This window comes from Hydra viridissima, unplaced genomic scaffold, assembly GCF_058129835.1.
Source record: "Hydra viridissima isolate aposymbiotic clone 2 unplaced genomic scaffold, HvirCarnegie_v1 scaffold_13, whole genome shotgun sequence".
Lineage (NCBI taxonomy): Eukaryota > Metazoa > Cnidaria > Hydrozoa > Anthoathecata > Hydridae > Hydra > Hydra viridissima.
The window spans coordinates 10,271,210-10,290,612 of NW_028324312.1; the positions used below are offsets into that span (position 1 = coordinate 10,271,210).

At 30.5% G+C, this 19,403-nt stretch overlaps 2 protein-coding genes across 2 annotated transcripts; one reads left to right on the forward strand and one right to left on the reverse strand.

Annotated features, from left to right (window-relative positions):
- Positions 1-808: 808 nt before the first annotated feature.
- LOC145186265 (uncharacterized) lies at positions 809-13,291 on the reverse strand. The gene is made up of 17 exons (XM_080062373.2): positions 12,913-13,291; positions 11,635-12,456; positions 6,632-6,771; positions 6,420-6,548; positions 6,187-6,325; positions 5,778-5,945; positions 5,198-5,413; positions 4,519-5,055; positions 4,077-4,384; positions 3,677-3,899; positions 3,391-3,495; positions 3,133-3,288; positions 2,635-2,828; positions 2,278-2,481; positions 1,843-1,999; positions 1,300-1,653; positions 809-1,216 (listed from the first exon to the last, which is right to left on the reverse strand). Exons 1-17 carry the CDS (start codon positions 12,962-12,964, stop codon positions 1,059-1,061), a joined length of 4,062 nt encoding a protein of 1,353 aa, XP_079918499.2. The 5' UTR covers positions 12,965-13,291; the 3' UTR covers positions 809-1,058.
- Positions 13,292-16,052: 2,761 nt separating this feature from the next.
- LOC145186911 (uncharacterized) lies at positions 16,053-19,032 on the forward strand. Its single transcript, XM_080063213.2, has 3 exons — positions 16,053-16,256; positions 16,474-16,581; positions 16,741-19,032. Exons 1-3 carry the CDS (start codon positions 16,181-16,183, stop codon positions 18,633-18,635), a joined length of 2,079 nt encoding a protein of 692 aa, XP_079919339.2. The 5' UTR covers positions 16,053-16,180; the 3' UTR covers positions 18,636-19,032.
- Positions 19,033-19,403: the final 371 nt, after the last annotated feature.

Below are 19,403 nucleotides of genomic sequence, written 5' to 3' on the forward strand. Positions count from 1 at the left end.
AATGATTTTTAGAAGGCAAATTTTCTACTTTTTTGTGCAACATTAAGTCATTAGTGGCGTCATGAAATAGATGTCTAGTGGTTGCTAGCGATAGCACTTTTTGGTGGAAGATATATAACAACATTGTGTAAACGCACCAAATTTAAAAATTTTAAGCTTTGTTTAAATACGACCAATAGTTATGCTAATGAATTAAAACGTTTTTCAAAATGTTGAGACCAAATTCTGAAAAATTCTGCATCCTTGCAGAATGGAATGCAACAACAACTGACCCCAATCCTAAAGCTGTTCTTCATGAAGGAAAAACATGTAGATTTATTTTACCGTAAATTTTTCCCCAAAAGACTTTAGGTCTTAGGATAGTAGTAATCCTCGTTTTATTAAAATCTTGCCTCACAGAAGTTACTTCTGGTGTTTGTAACAATGATTCAAGATGACGTAGCATAAAGCTAAATTTAAACTTTCCTTGTCTTTCTCGGTATTTAAACACTGTTGCGTTTAATTTTCGCAAATTCATATACAATTTTTGCGCAAGTTCAATATTATAATAAATATAATTTAAACATTACAATATAATTCATGTTAAAGTTTATAGTATACTTTATTTTTAAAATAATCAAATATAAATTATAAAATTTTTCGGATGTTGAATATAAATATATTTATTCCTAATTCTTCTCTAGCCAGTTGGGTTCAACCACACAACAGATAATCGAGTTTAAAAATGAAATCGTCGAAAACCACTTTTAGTAACAATTTCGTTTTTTTGAATCGGTAAACCAAGGTTTATTAAACGATCCGAGTAATGTTTCTATTATAATTAATATTGCACTAAAAAACTATCTTTACATATAAAAACACGAACAAATTTTTCTCATAATGATAAGAATTAAAATTTGAATCTTTTTTAAGGAGCCTTCAGCTTTTTATTAAAACTTTGCTGCATAACACAACTGCCGTTGTCTTATAAATCGGACACGCATGCATGCATCAAAACAATGCACCCGTGCATCGAAAAGTGCACCCATTGAATAAACTATTACTTATTTTACTGTCGGTTATCTTTTGTGCTTGAGTTGAGCAAGAATATCGGAAACAATTTCTTTTTTGGATTTTTTCGGTGTCGACCATTCAACGCTTTCTCCTTCAACAATATTCAAAGTGTTTTTACTGTACTTTGAGTTGGATATAGATAGTTCGTTCAGATGACATTTACCTGGAGAAAAAGAACTTCTTTAAACGTTGCATTTAAGCACAAAAACAAGTAAAAGTAAAAACACTGGGTGTAAAGAATTTTACCTGAGGTTACTGTGAACCTGTACAAGATCTCTCTGCTATCTAAAGGACCTTGCTCTCTTGCCTCAATGTTTCCCATACAGACGGGTGTATAGAAGGGTAACCAGTAAGGAACATCGTATTTTGGCTCGAAAGTCAAAGAGCCAGTAATTGCATTATACTGTTGCCCAGATAAAGCAAGCGGGACATGCCACAAAACTAAATGAAACGTATAGTGACTTGTAGCCCACGGAAGACCATCAAGCCCATAGTGTTGAGATGAAGTCAACCCATGAAAATTCCATTGATCACGTAGTGTGCTTCGATAATTATCAAGAGATTTAATAACTTGCTCTAATGCCAAATGTGGCTCCATTCCTACAGACAAGTGCCAACTGATAAGACTATTTTCATACTTTCGCAAAATGATAAATTAAGTAAAACAAATCTTAATAGATTAAAAAAGTTTTAAAACATCATCACCAAGAATTATATACATTAAAAGCCACACATTGTTATTAACATACTTATATTATTTTTATTATTTTTGACACTAAAATCTGTTACCTAGATGAAGTTGAAGAGCTGCCCAGTCAGAGCTGGATGACATCCAAATAGATTCACTTTTTGTTATGTTTTCCAGTGATTTACAGCTATTTAATTCGTCCCCTAAGATCACTGATGTATCTTCTGTTGGTGTAGAAGTTTCAGATTTGGAAAGGACCTTGATCAAGACTTAAATTATTCAACGATTTTTATTTAGTACTAAAACTACTTTTACTATTGTAAATATTGTTTATTATTCATTATCAAATATTGTTCTAGGTTCATCTCTAATACATACTTATAGATATTCAAAGATCAACTAATAGCATGGAACCATTTGCATTCTAATTTTATTATCATTAATATTTTTATAAATACTATTATTGTTATAAATGTTACTTTCTGCTTTTTATTTTTAACTCTATAATAATTTCACCATGTTTTAACCAAAGTTACCTTTAGACCAAATGGTGTATCATTTCTTTCTACTTCAGTTTTCAAATGTTTTCTCATCTTTTCTTTATCTAGAAGATCGCCTAAACCCAATGTATATGCCCAGACTTGACCATATAAAACATCACTCATCAACCAAGATGGTGATCCCCACTCATCATCAAACCAAGCATGATAAAAACCTTTCTTTTCATTCCACATTTCAACCTTAATTCAAAATTAACAAAACAATTAAAACAAATAAGAATATCTCCAATCTACAGACTTGAGCAATTAAATTTTGAAAACCTATTTTAAAATTGCAGTATGCTCAACCTCACACACAAACACACACAGGCACGCACACTTTTTAAAATTTACCTCAAACTGTTTCACTGCTCTGTTTAAAGCTTCATTTACATTATGAATTGTAATATTGTCTTTTTGCATAATAGCCATTTTTTTCATTGCATGTAATGCCAACAAATATGAAATACTATTATAAGCACAATGGTCATACTTCTCCAGATCAAATAAGTCATATGTATCTGGCTTGCGATACGGTAAGCCAGTTCCTTAAAAAAATGAAAAGCAAACACATTAATTTTTCTATTTTGATGATTGAAATAAGAATTTTATATACAAATCCAATCAGTAAATTAAGTAGTTAAAGTAAAAATTAAAAAAATTAAGAAATACATTAAACCACCAAATAATTTAATAAAACAAGTGTTAACATTATGACCTTTAACTTAAAATTGATTAACATAAAATTAAACATTGAAAGGCAAAATATATGATGAAATAGTTTCAAAATGAATAAAAATGAAATATGAGAATAATAAGAAATGAAACAGGAGAATGTGTAACATAACATACCTTTTGTAGCATCTTGTATCAACCAGTTCATTGCTCGAACTGTGAATGGATAAATTTCATCAAAAAAGATTGTGTCATTAGACCATTTGTACATTACGAGTGCTTGCACAATAAAACCAACATTAACGTCAGACATTAACCGACCACCAGCCACTCCTTCAGATATTAAAGGTAAACTTGTTTGGATATTAAAAATGTATAAATGAATAAGAGAAGTGCGTATGATAGTTAAACTGATAAACAACTGCTATCACAAACCTTCTTTTGAAGTTTCTTCTAAACATCCCATTGATAATGACTCTTGAATCATTCCATTTGACAGTTGGTGATCAGCCCATGCCAACATCACTTCCTTAGCAAGAGCTTTAAGAAATATTTTAAAAAACTTGAGAAAAAAAACTTTAAAACAGTTTTTTTTTCATATGGTAAACATGTATGTGGAAGCTATTCCACTGATGGTGTTGAAAAGATAAAAGACGCACATGCAATATTATGCTTTATCTCTGCAGATCACTTTCTAAATAATGTAAATGAAGAATATTACCTGGATAAAAAATCAGATAAGGTAATATTCTATGAAAGTCTACATGAACAGGGTCCATATTAGCACAATCATAGGCTTCCCATTGTCTCCATCTTCCATTTTCCATCCACATTCCTGATCGCAGAGTGCTTAAGCTATTTATAAGGATATCTTGCAAACAATCAGGAAGCACATTCACACCATTCATTGTTCCATTGCAGAGAGAAGGTTTGGATTTTATTCTCTACACAAAAAAATCAGTCATTATTTAGTTTTTTTTACATATATGAAAATGATGTAAAAGAAAATCTACAAACATATGATTTATTACACATGATGTATGTTTTAGAACACTCTTATTGTTCACATTTACCACTAATACTCTTAGCCAAATTAACTGGATTTATGTTGTAATAAAAACCTTTTTTATTTTATGTTCATCTTGCTTTGCACGCAATGAGTCAGGAGGCATTATGACAGCTTGCCACTTTAATACATTTTTTATAGTTTCCGCTAAATCTTTTTCTGCAAATTTTGCTACTTCAACACTTGATTTAAACAAGTTGTTGTAAAAATTTCCAACACGCTCATCTGCAATGTCTCGATTAGGGAAATGCCAAGCAAATACAATAGTTAAAATTTTTGTCTCATTGGGCTTTAAAATAGTACGTGTAGACACAGCACCATTCAAACCAGTCACATTTACATTTGATCCATTAGCAACAGCACCTGTCAAGAAATTCAAGTTCAAAATTATGGTTTTAAACATTTAAATTTTACTACATTTATTTTTCCAAAAAAAGAAATAAAAAAATTAAGCAGATTTAAAACTGGGTGTAAAGCTAATAATGAAATGATCAAACCTGTCTGCTTAAAATTATTCCATACAACCTCTGGATCATCTGCAACAGTGAACGAATTTTCTTCTGAACCATAATTTAATGGATATAAAGATATGTCACCACTCTGAGGCGAATAACCTGGTCTTTTGCAATTTAACATCTCTTCATTCAAAGACCATTCACCTTTTAGCCCTGATATTATGCCATATTCATAAGAATGCAGTGGCATATTGTCTTTTAGCATGCAAGAGAATGGACCATTTGTAGTCCATGCCATACATTTTTCTTTCTTTGCACATGCATTTTGACAGTCTGCTGCTGTAACAAGCCTAGTAAATGCAACCTCAGCAAAATTATTACCACGCCGTATAGTATCTTCATGATAACCAAAAGGTAAATTCATCATAAATGATACATCAATTTCTTCAGAGTATGGATTAGTTATATGCAAAACAAAAGCCACAGAAGGAGTTGCTGCTTTTTTGGGATTTCGAGGATGGAAAGCAGAAAATGCATACAAATTAAGTTTCACATTTTCTTTTGGTACTTTGCTTAGTTCTAACAAAAGGAGGGCATAAAAGAGAAAACCATACAAAAAAAGAAAAAATAAATAAATGAATAAGCAAAACTTTATACAAACTTTCACATTAAATATATAAGAGATATTTAAAAACTTTACTTCATAAACTAAAATATTTACCTATTTCTAATTTAGATACAGGAAATGAGCCAGAATACGTCTGGCTATATACACCATCAAATCCATGTGGAGCATGTGTACGAAGTACAGAAGCAGTTGGAGGTAATTTACCTCTTTGAACACGCACACCAAGTAATAACATTTCAAGCGAAGACTTACTAAGTTTTGCTGCTCCACCAGGAGATTGATTTTCAATGGTCCATTCATGAAATGTACCTGGGAAAAAGAAAGGAAACAGATATAATTTAAAACAAACATATGCATTTTCCTGTCCTTTCAGACATGTAATATAAGAGATTAAAGTTTCAATCAATAATATATCACAAACTAATTTGCTTATTTTCTGTTAAAAAATATATTACAATTACAAAAATTAGAAACAAAGAATAAAGATAAAAAGAAAGGTAAAAAAAACAAAGAAAAGTTGAAATCAGAACAAATTAATCTTGGAAGGTAATCTGTAAATTGCAAAAGTAATTTCTAACCCAATAAAAGGTAAATGAAGAAAAATTTACCTGTTGCAATTAATATTTGTATCATGTTTTATTTTACAATAATTAAATTAATTTATATATTTTACCATCAGCTCTCAGCTCAAATGAACCACTACCCAGGCCACCTAATGGAATAGATGAACGCATTCCTACAGGAGGATGCCTGTAGTGATCACGATGCACTTTACCAGAAACACAATCATCACGTGGTTCAGGATGAGGAACATCTGTCTTCAACCAACAACAATAGCTATCTAAAGAACAAACATTTACAAAAAATTAGGGATCACAAGCAAATAACATCTTTGCTATAATTTTGATTTTTTTTTTGAAAATATCCAACAGCTTTGGAAACTGTTTGAAAAGATTGTAATGAATGTTTATGAGCTATTCATTTCGATTGCATTTAAAAAAGTAGAGTCATATAAGTTTGTTCAACAACCCTTACATAAAAATTAAACACTTAAATTCAAAAACTACAACAAATAGACTCACTAGCAGGGCAGTTTGAAGTAGCAACACTCTGTATTCGCAACACCCATGCAGCACATCGTGGTTCTTTGCAACAATATTTTTCACATATTTTTGCATTGTTTTCCATAGTACTTCCATGTAGTGATTTCACTTCAAAACTCTATGAGCATAAATTTTCATTAAAATACTGTTAAGTTTTGATTGACTTATTATAGAGCAAAAGAAAACAGAAAAAATTAACTAAAAGAACTTACTAGAAAAACACTGCCTCTTAAATCTGTTCCATTTAACCATGCTGAAGGCTTGCACTTTTCATACTTTTTTGGCTTTTCGTACAAATAGAAATATGGCGAATATGTCTTTGTAACCCATGAATGTTGTACCTAAAAATAACAACATTCTACTTATTAATCATGCGTATGCTACTTAATTACTCTAATAAAAAGCTCTTAAAAACCTTACTTACAGTAGAAACATTCTGAGGTTCAGTGTACAAACCACACTGAGATATGTAAGCAAACTCTTGACCTGCTTTAACTTTTCCAGTAGCACCATTTTTAAAGCGAACAGCTTCCAAAGATTTTTGAAAAGCTTTTGCATCTTCGCCTGAATAGATATTTTTTAAATAAGCATAGCTATAACATACTGTATATACAGGCAGTGTTTTTGTTTTTAAATAACGTACTACATATACAGTCTATAGTTTTGTTTTTAATAAAAAAACACTTCAATTAAGTTTTTTTGTTTAACTATTAGTTTCTGAATATTTACTTTAATAAACATCAAACAGCTGATGACAAATGCTTAATTATTTTAATCACCATAACAACCGCAATTTGATGAACAACAAGTATTCGGCCTATTTACCAATTTATGACACCCCGAAATTAGTTTTACACTATTATAACATCGATGACAGATATATTTTAGCTGTAATCAACTAAAGACAATTATTTAATATCGTTCGCATAAATTTCGAGAAGGCAAAGGAAAAAGGAAGATTTCTTCAACGAAAATTGCAGGAAACGTCAAAGGATATCTTGATATTTAATTATCAACTGTTCAAAAATTGGTTATCGTAAATTGCACAAGAAAATCCCCTCGATCAGTTAAATCAGTAGTTTGGTTGGATAAAACAAAATTCAAAAAATTTCCTTCAAAATTTCGAATCCCGGAGTGGCATAATCCAAGCTCAGCGATTGAGCAGAAACAGTGAAACATGGAGAGAAATCCGTGATCGTATGGAGGATATGCAGCTACTTCTCGAAAAAATTGAACCAGTTTTTCTATCATTATCTTTGAAGAAAATGTATTTTCAAGTACTCAACAATTGGGAACTAACAAAATATCGGTGCCACAGCAATTTGTGGCAGTTTGAGAAATAAAAGGAAGTCCAGCTAAATATTGGATTTTTATTATTCATATGAAAATTTTTGATTTTTAATATTAAACTGAACTTAGGTTGATAGTTGGCCGAATACCTAAACAATTTCTGAAGTTTTTAATTAAAGAAAAATAAGAGATACATTTTTTTTTAATTAGCTGTATATAAAAATTCACAGCAAATAGAATTTATCAAGAGAATTTATATACATAATGGAGATATACATCACGGAGATATACATAAAGTATGAAGATCTGTAGAAAAGTCGCAATTGTTAACTTAACACAAACATGATAAAAGCAATGGATGAAAGGAACGGATGAAACGTATCAACTCTTTATCAATTTTTTATAAAATAGATTTTCCTGAAAATAATTTCAGCTAATAAAACCAAAAATCAGTAACCAATGAAAACCCACAACAAAATAATTGTTTAAAATTCTTTGAAAAAAGTAAAGTTTCTATTAAATTAAGAAATTTTTGAATAAACAAACAAAATATTTTGACTTTGACTTTTGTTCTGTGCACTACAAACATTTTTTTTTTTCTTTTTTTTTTTTTGTTAAATAATGGTCGGGAAGAGCATTCGGGTTCAATATTTTTAATTTTTGGAGCTTAACGCGCGCAGTTGGAAAAAAATTATGAATTACTGCGACTAAAAGATAGTAGTGCTCAAAACCTTTTTTTGGAAGGGGGTGGAGATAATTAAAATTTGTAAAAACAAATAATAAAATCCTGAGGTTCAATGCACAACTCAAAACAGATTTTATTTAAAAAAAAGAAAACAATGAGTATCTTTTGGTGACAAAAATTTGCTAATTTTTCAAAGAAAATTGTTTTATGAAAATAAATTCAGGGTTGAAAAAGACCCTTTTTTTATCTTATACAGTGGACAAGTAGTTACGTCTAAGTACTTTTTATTTAAGACCACGCAGCCGCTATTGTTTACTTGTCCAATCTCTCAAATACAGTGCGTTTATTAAGTAACGCAAAAAACCATTGAACTATATTTTCGACCAATGGAATTTTTGACACAATAAAAAATAAATAAACCTCTATATACGCGCTATATATTTATTTATATTTTTTTATAAATAAATATATAGCGCATATATGGAGGTTTATTTATTTTTTAGAAAAAATATTTTTTGTCTCTACGTATTTAAAACTAACATGGATTTGGCAACGCGCGTCGAGGTAATACAATTGTTTTACGAAAATAAAAAATGTGCAACTTCAACTCTCAGGAAATTTAAAACAAAACATGGATTAAATAAAAATCCATTTTCAGTATCCTCCATCACTAGATTAGTTGACAAATTTCCAAAAACTGGGTCCGTTAAAGATGCTCCGAAATCGGGACGTCCATCTCTAATAAAATGAACGAAGCAGAGCAGTGTGTTCAATGCTCTGAAAGAACTCCAATGCAATAATCCTTGTGGTGTTGTAACAACATCTGATATTTCAAGATTATGCAAATCAGGTGTTTACACTTTGCTGCGACATCATTTAAATAAATTTTTTCGCAAATTAAGTTTAACAGCAGCTGACAAGATTGCACGTGTCAATTTCTCAAAAAAAATTATTGAAAATCATCATCTCTTACCGAACATCCTTTGGAGTGATATGAGACATATATTTACATGGACGGTCATGTGTACAGACAATTGTGTCAATTGGGGTGATGAAAAACCTTTTAAAACATTACAAAAGATGTTGCATGCAGAAAAAATTTGTTTTTGGATAAGTTTTACAGCTTCATTTTCTTTTCAACCATTCTTCTTTGAGGATACTGTAACAGGAGAAAATTATACAGAAATGCTTGAGACTCACGTTCTGCCAAAATGCGTGAAAAATGTAAATTATCCTCAACAGTTCTTCAACACGATGGAGCACCTCCTCATTGTTCCTTGTCTGTTAGAGAAATGATGGAGGAGCACTTCCATGAACGTATGATTGGTCAGGGATTTGATTTTAATTGGCCTGCCAGATCATCAGATCTTAATCCCTTAGATTTTTATTTTTAGGGTGTGATTAAATCAAGAGTTTATCGAAGAGGTGGCGCCCATCGATGAATTTAAGAGATGAATTTTAGAGGTCATCATCTGAAGTATCACAGGATGAATTATTGGCTTCTGTAAATAATAAACGAACTGTATTTGACAAGAAAATGTTCACTTTTTTTAACCGGGATGGCGGCAAAGTATTTTCTTAAGCTCTGTGACTAATGTGTTTATAGTCTCCTAAAATGTAAGTTACTGTTGGAGGTTTTTTAAAGTCCAAATCTTTTCCATCAGGTTGTCACAAAGGTCAAATAGAAGCAGCAACCAAAATGGGTTCATTTTCAATGCTGTCTCCAAAGTTGTTTTACTTTCTTATTCCAAAGTCGATGTAAAAATAAATTTTATTCGGATAATAAACTTATCACTCCGCGTAAAGTAAGTTTAATTGAAATGTGAGATTTCGAACCAAAAGTTCTGGTTTCACTCAATTTGTTCTGATGTGGTCATTAATGAGCCGTACATATTGAAGAATCACTGGTAATGTAGGTTTGAAAAAAATCTTCCATCCAAAAAATCATTTAAAATGATGACGTTTAAGTAAAGAAACACAAAAACTAGATGAAGGTGAATCTTTCTTTCATATATATTCTTTATATATATTATTTAATATTGTTCTTATTTGCTTCCATAAAAGGTTGCAATTGAAATTCGTTAACAATGTTTGAAATTCATCAAAAAATCCAAAGTTACAATAAAAGTGCCAATGAGGCGAGTCTTAAACATTTGAAGCTGATTTAATGGCTACTTTTATTTGGAAGGTTCAGTTGTTAACTTTGCTACTTTTCAAAAAATATTTTTTTAAGTTTGTTAAATAATGCAATTCCAAAACTTTGAATTGCATTATTTAGCAAACAAGAATTTTTATTGAGAACACAAACAAGTTTTGAGAGATTTTCAAATGATGGCATAACTAGCATTAAACTGCACTTGCACTCTTGCAACTGTTTTCATGTTGGTGCTTATTTTCAGCTAGAAATCAGTATGTGTCATGTCGCTGAAGTGTAAACTACATTCTTTGTGCTCTAACCATCGCAACTTTCATGCTAACAAAAAAAAATTTTTAGGAAGTACTGTTAATTTAAAGACAAATTCAGTTGATGGACATTGATAACTGTGTTAAGCATGCTGGGGAACATGCTCCATCAATAAAACAAGTGAGTACTGTTTCCGGCATTTTAAAAGTCACGTATTTGACACTAGCAATAAAGAACGCAAAGAGAGACCAGTAAAGTTTGAAGACATTATTGGAAGGCGTTATTGGAAAACTTCAAACCGTCTCAAGGCCAAAAGTATGGTACAAAAATAAGAAAATTGGGTTCCGTATGAACACAAGCCAAAAAACGTTAAAAGTTGTTTTTTCAACTGCCACAAATGCAAAATCAGAAGGGATTTTTGCATTGAATCCTCGTGTGAGAACAAAAGTGAATCCACTACAAGCCAAAGCGCAGAAAATTTTGGGGTAAGCGCGGCCATGCATCAACTTCAATGGGTAAACCAAATATTCATGTTTAGAAGCTAACTCTGTGCATCTGATGGAATTAACTCAGAGCGATCTTACTGTGCTCATAATAATTTACACAATTATTTGGGGGAGCCGTTCTCCTTTCAAATACAAACAATGCATTATATTACTTTTTTAATGGCCATTTGATCTCCCAGTAAAACAAAAAGGATTACTTAAAATCATGTAAAAAAAAGTTCACTTAAAGCTGAGCAATTTAAGCTTTATATATGTTAACATTTATGAACTCATAAAGACTCGCCTATTTCGATTTATGAACTCAAAAAGGCTCGCCTATTTCGGTTTTGTGACATTTTTCAGAAATTAATAAATTACTTTTATTTGATTTTTTTTTCAGATAAACCTTTTGTAATTGCAGTTGTTTTAAAAATTCTCCATTCTTTTCTAAAGAACTTTGATATTTGACTATCTTTCTAAATAATCAATATCAGAGTTCTTTAGAAAATCAAAAAAATGTATATTTTTCTAAAAGTAGTTATTTTCAATGAAGTAAAACTTACTTTGTTGAAGGTATTTTACATTCCGCTTGTTAAGTTCATTGTGCTCTTCGGTAATATTCTTCGTTGTGGCGTTTCCTTCGTTGTGTTCTTTCTGAGATTGATTGTATTTTGTTTCAAATATTTGTTTTAGGTCTCTGATTTTACCGCTCTCGATGCGAACTTCAGTAGAGGGCATTAATATTTTGTAGTAGTTGACGTAAGATTTGTGCATGGGTTTAAACGAGGTTAAGCGAGTTTTCTTTGAAGGTTTATTTTTCTTTTTGTGGTACTTGACTACACCTACTTTAATATCTTTGTTTTTGGAAACATCGTTGCTGTGCGTTGGTTGGTAGATCAATTTTGTTACTTCGAGTGCATTTCTGTGCAACTTTAATGTTTTTATGCTCGAATGCTCGTTTTTGGATTGATTGCTACCATGGAAACCTGTTTCTATAGTGTTATTGGTTTGTTCTTTATGTACCCCAGTATCGAATGCTTCTATTAAACGAGTTAAGGTGCTGTTTTTCGACTCGTTTTCCTCTCTTTGTTCATTTGCAACTTTTGAGTCTATATTTAAATTAGATAAATGTTTGCTATTATTTATTGTTTCCTTATTATTTGCAGTATTTTCTATTTTCATCGTTTTTTTGGTCATTTTTTTTGGTAAAACAACAAATTTAGCGTTAAAATTGTGAAATAACCCATCACTGATACGATCACCAGAACCTGATGATTGAGATTCCGCTTCAGCAAGGATTTCTGTAAATTTAACCAGTGCCGCAATAGCTTCTTCTTTTCTTTCCTCATTTATTCTATCGAGACAAACAACCCTGACAAACGATGCTGAAAAAATAACAATTAAATGAAACTGATAATTAACATTAAGATTAAAAGACATTTAAAGTGACAATGAAGATGACAATCAAAATGGCAATCAAGATGACGATAAAGTTGATGAGTACGATGATGATAAGGATGACAAGTAAGATGACAATAAAGACGGCCATCAAGATAAAAACAACTTTGATAATTAAGATGGCAATTAAGATAACAACCAAGATGACAAATAAATTTTTGATTAAGATGATGGTAAAGATGGTGAGTAAAAAAATGGATTACACTAATGATCATTATGATGACAATTAATGTGATCTAAGAAATCTGACAAGATGATTGGAAAAAATAAATAATAAATAAACTTATAAATAAAAAGCTGTGCTTTGTTTTAAGAAATATTTGAAGTATTAGAAACGTCATAATATAAAAATTTCTGGGAATCAAAATTAAATAAATTTATACCTGGCAAAAAGACGAAAAACAGAATAAGAAAAGGTTGTCGATAATTCAACATTGCGTTTTATGTATCCATTTATATTCCTAAAAGTTGTCGCTCGTTCGTTCTCTTATCGTCACACTTGACTAGCAGCGCGTAAGAAACCCTTATTAACTAATTAACTATAAAAAGTCCTCATTATAAGTCTTTCTATAAATTTACAGTCACCCTTCTAAACTGAGAAAGCAACTCTTGCTGATCTTTAGTTTAATTCGTTCTGATTTTTTTGATATCTAGATTTTTTTTTATCTTTCGCTTATTTTCTGTATGGTTAGTGAGTATGAGCAAAAGATTATCTCCTTTTTTCTTCTCTCTCTGCGAAGAACTGTTACCATGCGAAAGTGTTCATCTCGCCACGGTTAATCTGAAAATCTAAATTTTGTGCATCTGATGGAGTGTTTCAGAAATACATGTTTAATGACGGAGAAGAGTGGTTTCTGGAAACTAATAAACTTGCCTTACGCAATAAAGGAGGTAAAACTTTCGCTGCGCCAAGTGAGACAAGGCGTGATTGCATTTTTTATTTAAAAATAAAATGTTTACATATATATATTTTTGCATTTGACGAGCAAAATTTTCATAGGTATTAATTTTGTAAAATATATTGGCTTTAAGGAAAAAACTGGGAACCAGTGCTTGTTACATTTGTATACAATACAAATATTTTTTAGGGGTTAAAACATCACCCAAGGGATTTTAGTTTAGGGCGGTAATCGCGGGACGATATTTATTTTAACGCATATAATTCTTTTACATTGCATATATACATAGTATATACATGGTATATATATATATATATATATATATATATATATATATATATATATATATATATATATATATATATATATATATATATATATATATATATATATATATATATATGTTCAATATATTTATACATATATATAAAACATTGTATATGAGGGGGGGGTATATATGGGGTTTTTTATATATATGTATAAAACATAGAATAAGTTGATTTTTTTTTCCGAAAAAATTCAACTTTAATCACAAAAATACCGTTAATTACTGACATTCATAATTGTAAAAGATTTTCAATTTTTTTTTTCAGAAAACCGTTTTTTTTGTCAAAACATTTTTTTTGTCAAAACATTTTGTTTTATTACGTCATTGAAACAAATCAATGAAATTTCCATTCGCCAAATATCGAAATATTTATAGTACCAATAAGGTTTAGTTTTTGCAAAACGTGTTTCTAATGGCTAAATCTTTAACGTTATTTTGCATAACGTAAACCAATAACATCAACCAATTCACGTACATAAACTTGACCAATAAAGTTTAAGTGTGCTCGGGGTTTTACCGAAAATCTTATTTCAATAGTAATCAAATCAGTTTTTAAAAAGTTTTTAATTGCTTGTACATTTGTACAAATTTCCCCTTAAACCAAACGACAGGTTTATTTTTATTCGAACCAATGAACAACGTCAACTAAGCAAGAAGCTGCAAATACTCTAATTTTTTTTTTTTTCAACTTCTAATTTTTAGCTGTAATTAAATTATGCTCTTTGTAATGCAACAATCCCCTTTGTCATGCTCTTGAAAGTAAATTAGTGATTAAATAACCTGGTAATGAGCAGTTCCTACTTTAGTTTATTTTTAGCTAGAAATATCTTTTTTAGAGCAAAAGAATTTTATTTTAAATCAAAAAGTACATTTTAGAGCAAGATATATATTTTTTAGAGCAAAAGATGTGCTCGGTACTTTTTTATGGGCATAAACTAAAGTTCCTCTAAAGAAACGCTATTTAAAAGAACACTGAAAGCAGGAAAAATTATTTTCAAGGATTACTTCTACCTTCAAATTATTGGATTGGAATGTTAAAATCAATGATTAACCTTTCCAAAAGAAAATCAAATGTTAACGCATAAAGAACTTTTATCGTGCGTGTGTGTTTTGGAGTGAACTCGTGAAATCTAAATTAAATGAGAAAAAAATGTCAGTATATTTTTTTCTAAATGCGTACAAAGGTAAACTTTTCAAAGTCAACCAAATTTCTATCATTAAATGTTAATTCAATCAAAATAAGAAGTATTTTTTTTTACGGTTTAAAATATGATTTTCTTATAGATTTTTGTTTAACGTCAGGTTTTTTTTTATGCTCGCTAGTCAAGCCCTTAGAGTGTGGGTCTATGAATGTGGGTGTATGTGTGAATGGAGTGTGCTTGTGTAAATTTTTTTTTGACGATTAATTTAGCGGGAATTTCAAAACTTTTGCATGATTCGTGTTATAGCTTGTGTTATTGTTTGTTGTTAACTTCTATCGCTTTAGATTGATAGAAACAAAGTTCTAATGCAAATAATAACAATATACTAACTATTAACTCAAAATGTAATAAAAAATAATATAAAAATACTTACTGCTAGTCATAAATATTCCGAAAGTTTGACTCAAAAATATACTTTTAAAGCTTTACAAACACAAATAGCAACACGCAAGAAAGTTCTGTTAAAAAAGTTCCTTTTCTAACATCTTTGGGACTTAAATCTAAATTTTCTATTAATAATGGAACCATTTTAGAACATAAAAATCTGAAAAACCTTCTCTTCCTTCCTTAAAATTCGTATCTAAAAATCTTTCTTAAATTTTCTTTACACTCCTTTTTCTTTTGGCCCATAGCTGTTTCTTAATCAACGGTTTTTATTGAACTTGCTTGTTTAGTGATTTGATTTCAACCCCTAAGTCATGGTTCTTTAAACAGGTTTTGCTTAACTATTGCCTCTGGCCTCAAGTTTTTAGTAAAAATCATAAATTAGTTACAGAATCGTTGCGAACTTCACAAATTGAACGGTCATCACTTTTAATGTAATTATAATTGCCTAGTAAATAATATTGTAAGGCCAAATTTCAAATGTGATTGTTTTAATAAAATGCGACTGTTTAAACTTTCATGCAGTTGTACCGGTGTGTCTACCTTGTGTTTAAACTATCTCTTACTTTTTGCCGTTCAATAAAAAATATGTTTGAACCGTGCAAAAACTATAAACTCGTGTTTATAATTTCTTTCATTTTCCTTCCTCACAATTCTTTGGGGTTTGTACAGAAAATCTACGGTCTCTCGGTGGTACAGAGCGTAAGTTAACAACAGGCTAATTCATTCAGCAAGTAACTGCTCAAATGAAGAACTGAAAATAGAAAAATATTGATTTTAATATTTTGTAAAATTTGCTACTTAAAATTTTTCTGGTTAAAAATATCTGTGATGAAAAATGAATAAATTTACGTCACTACTCTTTGTTTTTTTCTTTTATTATGTTAGAATTTCCGGAAATAGCGTTACGGACGGTATGCAATCATTTGCACGGTTTTTATTATTATTAATTAAAATATAACTTATAGTTTTTAATAATACGGAACTGTTTAAAGTATATTCCTTGGAATCAATTAAAGATTGCAGTCACAAGTATATTAAAAAAAAAAAATGACTTCAAAAAATGTTTCTCAACTGTCTTTAAATTATGATCCTTTTTTATTTAAATGTCTGTTTGTGTTTGACCGTTAGGCTTTTGCCATCCAAAGTGCTTTGAAAAATGTCTTCCTTCCTGCACTTGCTGCCATATTGGTGCTGATAATTCCGAGAGAAGAAACAAAATTAAAAGAAAAATACTTGGTAAGAAAAATTATTTAGAACTATATGTTTACAACCATTTAGTATAAACTATTCATGCCAAAAAATATTGAAAAAGTATTTGATAAACTCATCATTTAATTAATCATTTCTTTTAAAGATAAAAATCTGCTTAAACATAAACTTTTTCCCCATGTTTAGAAAATGTACTCAAGCAAAAACAACTTGAGGTTGGTTTTGTGTGCCATTCTTATTGCAAAACACGTTGCTTGCCATCTTGCAAGTTCTCTTGCTGCGAAAAGCAAAATACTACTGAAGAAGTAAACGAAAATTCTATTTTATTCGAAGAAGGTTTTGATTTGAGCAGACTTCTAAAGTCACTTCAAGAAACACAAAACGAATACCGCAAATTTAAAACATATATCGGAAAACTTCACAATGCCACAGGAAGTCACAAGTCAAAATCTAAAAAAAAAGAACATAACAAATCTGTCAGCGTTAGCTCAAAGCAAAAAGAGAAAGTTAATAAAGTTGAGAAGATTAATGAGAAGGAGCAATTAAAAGAGAAGATTAGCAATAAAGAAACGTTTGCAAATACCAATGTAATATCACAGAAAGAAGATAGTAAAAATATATCCGATAACTCAGCAAACAGCGCAAACAATAAAATTAATGAGCCTAATACTTTAAAAAATGGTGAAAACATAACCGAATACAACGCAGAAGAGTTAGAAGATCAGCATTCAGAAAAATACCTTTTGCCAATGGATCCACGAGGAAACCCTCGATCCGAATCGACTACTAAACATCTAGCGCCACACGGGAACTTCATTTACAACCCCTTTTTTGTAAGCGATCGCTTAAAAGATTCCCATATCTCTGCTCAAAAGTTTCAAAAAGATTCTCATAAAGATAAGAAGACGAAGTCAACAAATAAAAAATTAATTAAGGGAAAGAAAAGTGTTAAGAAGCGTAAAAATGTTGGTCCCAATGAAAATCGTGAGTTGTTAGACGAATCCAAAATATCAGCAAAAATAAAAGCATTGAATAACAAACGCAAATTCAACAAAGCACTCAAAGAAATTGAAAATCTTCAAACAACTATAAAAGAAAACATTGAGTACGATGAAAAAAAGCTTCATCCTCATATAATACAAAGCCAAGCCCCAAATGCAAATGTTAAAATTGAAATATATGATTCGCACGCTGACATTGATGAAAAATTCCCCTCTCGACAATCAGGATCCATTGCTGAAACAGAAAAGCAAGAGGCTAGTGTTAGTGAAGAGCCTCACAATTTTAAAGAGCTGAGCCATGCACCGTCCATGTTTCAGGAGTTCCAAAAAGCAACTACATCAAAATACAATACAAAACACTTAAACATAAAATCTTCATTTGATAAAGACAAAAAAAAAGCAAAGCCCAAAAAAAAAGTCCAATCAAAAGTTCTTAAATCGAGTAACTGGCAGCCTACCTACAAATTTAATACTTACTTATCCACTAATCCTCAGGTTGATAAGTCATGGTACTCGGAACTTTACAAGCCACAAGTTACTAAAAACACTTTTGATTCTCATTCAAACGCACAAGAGCAAACATTCGCATATCCCCAAAACTCGCTAAATTACCCGGTAGATACTCAAGATCCTACTAATGGCAACTTTGAAGCTTATTCTCAACTCAATCAATGTGTTCCATCATGCGGTCAGTTTTGTTATCCATATTGCCAGCGCAACTGCTGCGAAAACACAAAATACGAAAAATCAACACAACAAAGTCTTCCACAACCTACACCAGTATCGCAAATTCAAGTTCCGTCGAGGATTAACAGTGACGCTTACAATCCGTCTTCACCAACATCATATGGAGAAAGCGCGATTATCCAAACCTTATCGCAAGACGTAAGTTCGAACACAAAAGCAACAAAATTATCCGAAGCCACCTTATCAGCAACTCGACGTAGAATTCAGGATCTAATTTCACTACTCCAAGAAACATCACAAAGTATTCAGACGAACACTGCTACAAATACCAATGTTTGCCACATAGGTTGCAAAAAACACTGTTTGCCCTCGTGCCATTTTGAGTGTTGCTAAGTTGCTTATAAAAGCATTAACAATGAAATAATAATATTAACTTTATATATTATAATGGCTGCGACGAAGTTAACGGCTTACAAATGTTAGCTTAAATAGGAGCATCTAAGGATTAACAGTTTACAAACCAAGTACCTTCAAAATTAGATCTTAGGAGAGAAATCAAATTGCATATTTAAATAAATTCACAAGTAGATTTTACCAGGAAATATTTAATCAAGAGATACACTAACAATAAGCAATGCCATTATGTTCGAGAAATCAAAGCACCTTTTGTTTTTCTCAAACTTCTTTTTAATATCATTTTAACATACAGATATTTGTAAATTTTTAAAAAATCAATGGAAATTGAAAACGAAGATTATATAGTTTACAGAAAGAAAAAAGAAAGAACTGACTTTGTCTTGATTAGTTTTTTGTCACCAGTCAGTATGAAGTTCGAACCGCATCGAATTACATAAACGAAAGTTATATTCAAAACGTTTTAAACGTTTTAATCTTACGAGAGCAGGACAAGGATTGTTCCGAAAACAAGTTTATTTACAACTGTATTAGAAAATTTTTTTTATTTTAGCCAACGAGGCCCAGACAAAAAAAGGCGATTGGCTACCATAAATGCATGAAATGTTCATTTTTTTACGATATGCTATCTTTTTTTCTCAATATAGATTATTTAAAGATTGCTAAAAAATAGATCAAAGTATAAAAGTATTGCTTTAAAATTTAAACCAAAAATTAATCAATAGAAGAACATTAGAACAAGTATAC